The sequence below is a fragment of the Merops nubicus genome, unplaced genomic scaffold, assembly GCF_000691845.1.
Source record: "Merops nubicus isolate BGI_N331 unplaced genomic scaffold, ASM69184v1 scaffold41355, whole genome shotgun sequence".
NCBI classification, from domain to species: domain Eukaryota; kingdom Metazoa; phylum Chordata; class Aves; order Coraciiformes; family Meropidae; genus Merops; species Merops nubicus.
The window spans coordinates 1-7,247 of record NW_008608355.1 but is presented as its reverse complement, the minus strand read 5'-3'; the positions used below and the strand labels follow the sequence as shown (position 1 = coordinate 7,247).

Here is a 7,247-nt window from a genome sequence, read left to right as displayed (position 1 = left end):
CGGGCCCGCCACCCCCTGCCCTGCTCCGCTCTGCCTCAGGCAGCCATCACTCAGCTGGCTCCCTGCCCAGCGAGTATGGACACAGTGGCTGCGTGCTGCCTGGTCCTGGCAAGGACCGTCCTCTCCCCCGCAAGGGGAAGGGAGGTGCTGGGAGCTGGGGCCCATCGCTGGCCCCACAGCCAGGGGCACCTCCTGGCTGTGCCAGCTGATCCCACCCTCTCTGCTGCCCATGGGTGCTGTAGCATCCTCTCCATCTCTGCCGCCCGGACTTGTGTCCGGAGCCATAAGAAGAGGCAGCACCCAGCACAGGGAGAGAGGGAGAGAGAGCTTCCCATTTGTTACTTATCTGCAGCAACAGGACAGGACAAATTCAAACAGATAAACAGTTCCTGGACAAAATGTGGGTAAATTCCCACAATCTGGGTTTTAATAGCAAATTCTGAATTTCCTTGAGACTGTAGTTCTAGCTCTAGCTCCTAAGGTCACACTTCCTTGAGCTCCCTTCTCTCTGTCAGTGTTTTTTCTGGACATTAGAGGGTAAGCACCACACACTGGGGCCTCTCAGAACTAGACGTGTGCTGGTCCTGTCCTCTCCTCTCCTTTCCTCTCCTCTCCACAGGCTCACCATGGCTGTTGAGAGGATCCATGCTCGTGAGATCCTGGACTCTCGTGGGAACCCCACTGTGGAGGTGGACCTGTACACACACAAAGGTACGCAGATGAGGACAAAAGGTGGGGGGAAAGTCCTGCCCACCCCAGCAGAGCTGGCACTGCACAGCAGCCTGGCACTCTCTGCCCAGAGCACAGAGGGTCTTCTCCAGTGAACCCCCCAGCACACAGCAAGACAGAGGAAGGGGCAAAACCCAAAACTCTGCTTGTGGTTCTCCTTGTGCATGTGCTCAGCAACTCTGCACATGTGCTGAGCAAATCATGGTGAGAGATGGCTACTCTGCACCTAACTTAAGCCTTGTACCTGCCAGTAGCAAAGACAGAGAGTTTAGTCAACATGAATGTATTTACCTGGTTGTCCTACCCCCGCCATGTCCTCCTGCAGCTGTGCTTCTACTCCTAGGACACAGTGTAAGTCTGGAATCATATCCATGGCTGTACACATGAGGCAGGGGAAGGTTTGTCCCTGAGATCTCTGTGCATGAGAGGTGCCTGAGGGGTGGGGAGCAGTGAGGGGCCAGAGCAGGCATCTGACAGGTCTCTTCCTTCTTCACCGAGGCAGAAACCCAACTCCAGTCTGAGGGGGAGAAAGCCACTGGCAGCCTGGGGTCAGGCTGATTCTGAATCACGAGGAGGGCTGAGGAGCCCTATTTCCACCTGTCACCCACAGTTCAGGGAATGGTGTGGACCTCTGGGTGCCTGAGCTCCAGATTTCCCTATCTGAGAGCCCTGGGTATATTAATTTCTGCCAGCCTGGTGCTTCACCTCTAAGAGGTGCTCCACCTCTGAGAACAGCGTCCGAAAGCAGCCCGCTCGCAGGGCCATCCATTTGCACAAGTGGTTGCCACATCCTTTCCCTCAAAAGTGGGACAGAAGCAAGTGCACGAGGGCTTTCCCCCCTTCTCACCCTGTGCTCACCTCACCCCCCTGTTCTGCTGTTCACCAGGCATGTTCCGAGCAGCGGTCCCCAGCGGCGCATCCACTGGCATCTACGAGGCGCTGGAGCTGCGGGACAATGACAAGTCACGTTTCCTTGGAAAAGGTGGGGAGATGCCTGCTCCACACCCCCCAGGGCTGCTGGTGCGTGGGGTTGTGCCAGTGGGTACCACTCATCCGTCGGCGTGACGTGGATGTGTCACACCGCCCCCGGGGAGACCACAGAGGCACAGACCTGCTGTAAAGTGAAAGATCAGGCCTCAATCTTCCCTTGCTGTCTCCCACTCTCAGTCTCTCTACTGATCCTTTCCCACCATCTTTCTGCTCTCCTCTTTGCCTCACTCTCTTTCTCTCTTTCTCTTTCTCTCTTTCTCTTCCCTTCTTTAGGGGTCCTGCAGGCCGTGGATCATATCAACAGCACTGTCGCCCCAGCTATCGTGGGCTCTGTAAGGATTTCTCTTTGTTCTCCCTTGTCCAACGCTTACTCTAGTCCATCTCTGTCCCTGATCTCTGTTTCTGCCTCTCTTCATCTCCCTTGGTTAACAGACATAGTGATGCTCTCTGTGAACCTGGGCACACCCCTCCTGCCCTCCCTGCCTGTATGTGTCCGCAGCAATCTTTTCTCTGGGCAGAAAGGATTTAATGCTACCTGATACACCACAACATCTGCACTGCCTAATTAGCCCCTTCGATCCTTCCCACAGAGCTCTCTCCCTCTTTCCAATATGCTCCTCCTCAAGCACTGAACCTCATCCATGTGTGTGGCCTCACACCCACCCATCCCACCCAGCACTCATGGTGTGATGAGCAACCACCGTGCTGTGCGAGGTCTGGCAGCCCCCTCAGCACTGTCCTGTGGAGCGGTGGTGTCACATCTGCAACCTGTTTACACCTGAAGACTTGGAGCCTGCTCTGACGAGAGCTGAGCTGAAGCCACATGTTACTTACTCCTTGTGCAGCCTGTGGGGAGGTCTGTCTGAGAGCCCAGCTCTCTCCACCCCTGAAAAATAGCCCTGGTGGAGGGCTGCCTGTGTTAGGCCTAATCCCTCTCTCTACCTTGCTCCCAGGGTTGGCTCCACCCAGTCTACATTTTCTTGCTTGAGACTGAGCACATCCTGTTGTTCCACCTAGCTTCTTTGTGGCCACAGCACCACAAAACTCCCTGGAAGTTACCAAAAGGTTGGGTAAATCCCCAGGGGAGTCCTGTGTTCCCAGCAACGCACGGCCTTGCTGGGGCTGCAGCTGATCCCCTCTCCAGCGTGTCTACATCCACACTGCACTGCAGCAACATCATCATGGTTACCTAACTTGACTATACACCCAGGCACTCATTTCCAGAGCTTTGTGTGTATATGTTCCTGCACAAGCTAAAAAGGTCCCTGTAGAGCCAGCTTCTCCATCAACGTTTCCTTTCTCACACGCCAGAGGCAACGACTCTTCTCAGCCTGCCCTTCTCAGGAGCTGTTTCTTTCTTGCAGGGCCTCTCTGTTGTGGATCAAGAGAAGATAGACAATCTGATGCTTGAGTTGGACGGCACAGAGAACAAATGTAATTCATTCCTCCTTTTTTTTTTCCCCTGGGAAGTGAAGTGAACGGGAGGCTGAAGGGCTGGAGCAGGGGGTACTGTCAGAGCTGTGGTGAGCCCAAGGTTGGGCTGGCAAGGGCACCTGCTGGGCAGGAGGATGCTGCCTGAGAAGCCTAAATCCTCCTTGGTTTTGCCCGCAGCCAAGTTTGGTGCCAACGCCATCCTGGGGGTTTCGCTGGCTGTGTGCAAGGCAGGAGCTGCAGAGAAGGATGTCCCCCTGTACCGGCACATCGCTGACCTGGCCAGCAACTCTGATCTCATCCTTCCTGTGCCAGTAAGACCCCTCCGTCCTTGGCATCCACCTTCAGAAACTCAGAAAAAACTTCAAGGGGTGTGTTAGGATGCAGACAAAGAAGGGATATAGGACTCAAACACCAACTGGGTGGACCGCACTTGTCAAGGAAGCAAACCGAGGCCTGAGATTTGTCAGGTTTCAGTATGGAAAAGAGGAGCCTGGGGAGGATATGGCAGAGGTTGTGGTGGGGGTTCACTGAGGATCTCACTCTTAGCACAAGAACCACAGGGCATCATGTGAACTCTCTGGGGTACATTTCAAAACAAGGGTATATGGGTCTTCACACCCGGGGGAGCTGCCATGTGAAACTCCTTCAAAAAGGATGTTGTGGATGCTTAATTTTTCTCGAGTCAAGGGAAAAGGTCCTGGAAGAGAAATTGATGTAGTAGCATTGCTGGTAAACACATACAGATAAACACACATAGCTCGGGAGATCTCTGAGGGGGAAACAGGTGGGAAAGTGCTTTCCAACAGTTTGCTTTGAGCAACTATTGGAAGGAAGACCCCAGACTTAGGTGGCTTTGGTGTGGCGGGTTGTAGCTGATGTGCTGTTACCCTGCGGGGTGTGAGGTGAACGGGCATCACCCGAAAGCCTCCTCTAGGTGGTGCCAACACCGGTTCTTTCAGCTCGGGTTCTCCTACGGACTCTTCCAGGCTTTCAACGTCATCAATGGAGGCTCCCACGCAGGCAACAAACTTGCCATGCAGGAGTTCATGATCCTGCCGGTGGGAGCTGAAAGCTTCCGCGATGCCATGCGCATTGGGGCTGAAGTCTACCACAACCTCAAGAGTGTCATCAAGGAGAAGTATGGTAAAGATGCTACCAATGTGGGTGATGAGGGAGGCTTTGCCCCCAACATCCTGGAAAACAGTGAAGGTGAGAACCCTGCTGAGATGGGGTACGACTGCCTGCAATGCTGTGGCTTCCTACACCCAGCTTACAGCATTCCCCAGAGATTGGCTCAAAATATGGTGCCTCAGTGTCATCAACTTCCTGTGCTAGGGAATGTTTTCTAAGCTTCTCCTTGGGTTGGCCTTGATCTGTCACAACTTCTCCAGACAAACCTTTCATCCACGTGCACACTTTTCCAAGGCCTTCCCCCAACTTGTTTCTGAGTTGTGGGGCTGTATTTTAATTTCTTCTCGTCCCTTTGGACACGGCCTCCACAGCTCCTTGGCATGTTTCTGTTGTGCTTTGGGCTCTCTGCCACCTCTCCCATCACATTGTCAGACTCTCAGTGGCTCTCAGGACCCTCCCAGGGGAGGTTCTCCCTGAAAGGCAGAGGTCTCTGCATGGGCTGACTCTGCTGACTGCAACTCTCCTCCTCCCAGCTCTGGAGCTCCTCAAGGAAGCTATCGACAAGGCAGGCTACACGGACAAGATTGTCATTGGCATGGATGTGGCAGCCTCTGAATTCTACCGTGATGGCAAATATGACCTGGACTTCAAGTCCCCAGATGACCCAAGCCGATACATTTCTGCAGATGAGCTAGGTGATCTCTACCAAAGCTTTGTACGTGATTATCCAGGTAAGCTGCTGTGCTTGGCAGCAGGGAATCAGCACTGGTGTTGCATCCCCTATGTGTTTTTGGGGTGGGAAGGGAGACAGCTTTGACTCATGACTTTTTTTTGTCCCTTCAGTGGTCTCCATTGAGGATCCCTTTGACCAAGATGACTGGGAGGCCTGGACCAAGTTCACGGCCAATGTGGGTATTCAGATAGTGGGAGATGACCTGACAGTGACAAACCCTAAGCGCATCGAGCGCGCTGTTGAAGAGAAGGCCTGCAACTGCCTCCTGCTCAAAGTCAACCAGATTGGATCCGTCACAGAGGCCATTCAAGCGTAAGTCCAGTCCACTACCCTTGCCTTGTGAGAGAGTTGGTGATCAACCCCAGGAGAGTATCATGCTATCCATTGGATGAATAGATTTTGTCTCTACCGGAGTGTAGGATGCTGGGGGTCAGAGGAGAGGGAGCCTGGATCTCACTCTGTACAGGTGGTGGTTATAGGAGTGGAAGGTACTGACTGCATTTCTCACTCCTCACAGCTGCAAGCTGGCCCAAGAGAATGGATGGGGTGTGATGGTGAGCCACCGATCTGGGGAGACCGAAGACACCTTCATCGCTGATCTGGTTGTAGGGTTGTGCACTGGACAGGTAGGTGAGACTCAGGCCCAGGCCTGGAGGAGAGCAAAGAGGGGTGAAGACAGAATCCCCTGTCCCACCATTGGCAACTGGTGCAAGTTGTAACAGTGTCTTACAGTGTTTGTTTTGGGAAATGTTTTACAGATAAAGACGGGTGCTCCCTGCAGGTCTGAACGCCTGGCTAAATACAACCAGCTCATGAGGTAAGGGGCTGCAGACATAACACAGAATTGCGAATCGGGGAGTGACTAATTGAGTGGAGGAAGCCAAAAGCCCAAGGGTAGATGGGGCTCGTAGGGAAATGTTATGAAGACAAGGCACAGAGATGACGGTAGGATCCTGGGGAGACCTCTGGAGTAGACTCTCTCCTTGGCACGAGGGTGCAGCCCACAGATGCAGCAGCTGACTCTAACCATGTCAGCCTCCTGCTGATGCACTGTCTCTGTGGTGTCAATGCCTTCGATGCTCCCTCACGGCAAGGGTCTGACATGTGCTGTCTCTCTCTCTCCTGCAGGATTGAGGAAGAGCTTGGTGATGAAGCACGCTTTGCCGGACACAACTTTCGCAACCCAAGCGTTCTCTGAACACTATCCCAAGGGCACAGCCACCTTGCTGTTCTTTCCCACCTCACAGACTCTGAAGCCCCCTTCCCTCCACTGCTCCTTTTTTTGCTCTTTCTACCCTGTCCATCACCCAGTCCCCTCTCACCTCAAACCCCTTCGAGTTCAGGTGTCCCCGGCTAGATGTACCCAGGTGAAGAATGAGAGAGAGGCCTACGCCCCATCCCTTGCTTTGGGGTCATAAGCATTTCTGGATCTGGGCATCGTGTGTCTTTTGTTTTTTGTGCAGGGCCGCGTCTGAGCCGCCCTGTTCACGTTAGACCACGGGAGCATGCTGCCTGGTGTGTTTCCCTTGTATGCCAAAGCTTGTGTGGTGTGGTGACCGTACGTGCGTCGGCCGGTGCGTCTGGGCACACGTCACACGTCACACCCGTGGCCGTGTCCAGATGAGCACGGCCAGCGGCTCGCTCTCGTTGTGCATGTCCATAGGTGTACGTGTGCCGGCCTGCGGTGTCCTCGTGCCCCAGGCGTGTGTTTGTGCAGAGCCCTGGTGGGACCTGAGCATCCTCTCCTTCCACCCCGAGTGCTGTGCTGTGTTGGGCCGTGCTTGCCAGCAGCTTAGCGTTGCAGTGCACTGCTGTTCCTCACCGGGTGTGTGTCTGCGTGTGTGCCGTCAGCGTCCGGGTCAGCACCTAGTACTGTGGGGTGATAGATCAAAACACATCCGTAAACAAACCCACGCTCATTTGCTTCTTGTGATCTTTTTCTTTGTTCCCTCTTGCACCCCTTCACCCTGTCCTCCGCCCACAACGTCTGCTTCACCTTCTGGACAGCCCATGCTCAGCTGAGCAACAGACCAACTACAGATCCCTAAACGGAATTAAAATGTATTTCACACCTGAATTGCCTGGCTTGGCCTGATGTTTCTCTCTGCACACCGGTGTTGGGCAAATGGGGAGATTTTGCCATCCAAGCGGGAGAGGTTCGTGGAGAAAGGTAACAAAACAAGCAGAGGAGGCTGGCGAGAGAAAGAAAAAACCCAGGTGCCCCAACCTC

At 54.0% G+C, this 7,247-nt stretch overlaps 1 protein-coding gene across 2 annotated transcripts; it reads left to right on the top strand.

Moving 5' to 3' along the window:
- Positions 1-589: 589 nt before the first annotated feature.
- On the top strand, positions 590-6,605 carry LOC103772892 (gamma-enolase). 2 transcript variants are annotated; one of them, XM_008940237.1, is made up of 11 exons: positions 590-711; positions 1,616-1,711; positions 1,993-2,051; positions 3,084-3,153; positions 3,331-3,464; positions 4,140-4,362; positions 4,818-5,015; positions 5,128-5,329; positions 5,535-5,643; positions 5,776-5,834; positions 6,146-6,605. In XM_008940237.1, exons 1-11 carry the CDS (start codon positions 627-629, stop codon positions 6,213-6,215), a joined length of 1,305 nt encoding a protein of 434 aa, XP_008938485.1. In that variant the 5' UTR covers positions 590-626; the 3' UTR covers positions 6,216-6,605. The 2 variants fall into 2 exon arrangements, with proteins under 2 accessions (XP_008938485.1, XP_008938486.1); XM_008940238.1 differs by lacking the exons at positions 1,993-2,051; positions 3,084-3,153 and having other exon boundaries at positions 627-711.
- The last annotated feature ends 642 nt before the right edge of the window (positions 6,606-7,247 follow it).

Coding starts and splice junctions, on each gene's coding strand:
- LOC103772892 (XM_008940237.1), top strand. CDS start 627: ATGGCTGTTGAGAGGATCCATGCTCGTGAGATCCTGGACTCTCGTGGG. Junction 3,465..4,139: donor ATCTCATCCTTCCTGTGCCA/GTAAGACCCCTC, acceptor GGACTCTTCCAG/GCTTTCAACGTCATCAATGG. Junction 5,644..5,775: donor TAGGGTTGTGCACTGGACAG/GTAGGTGAGACT, acceptor AATGTTTTACAG/ATAAAGACGGGTGCTCCCTG.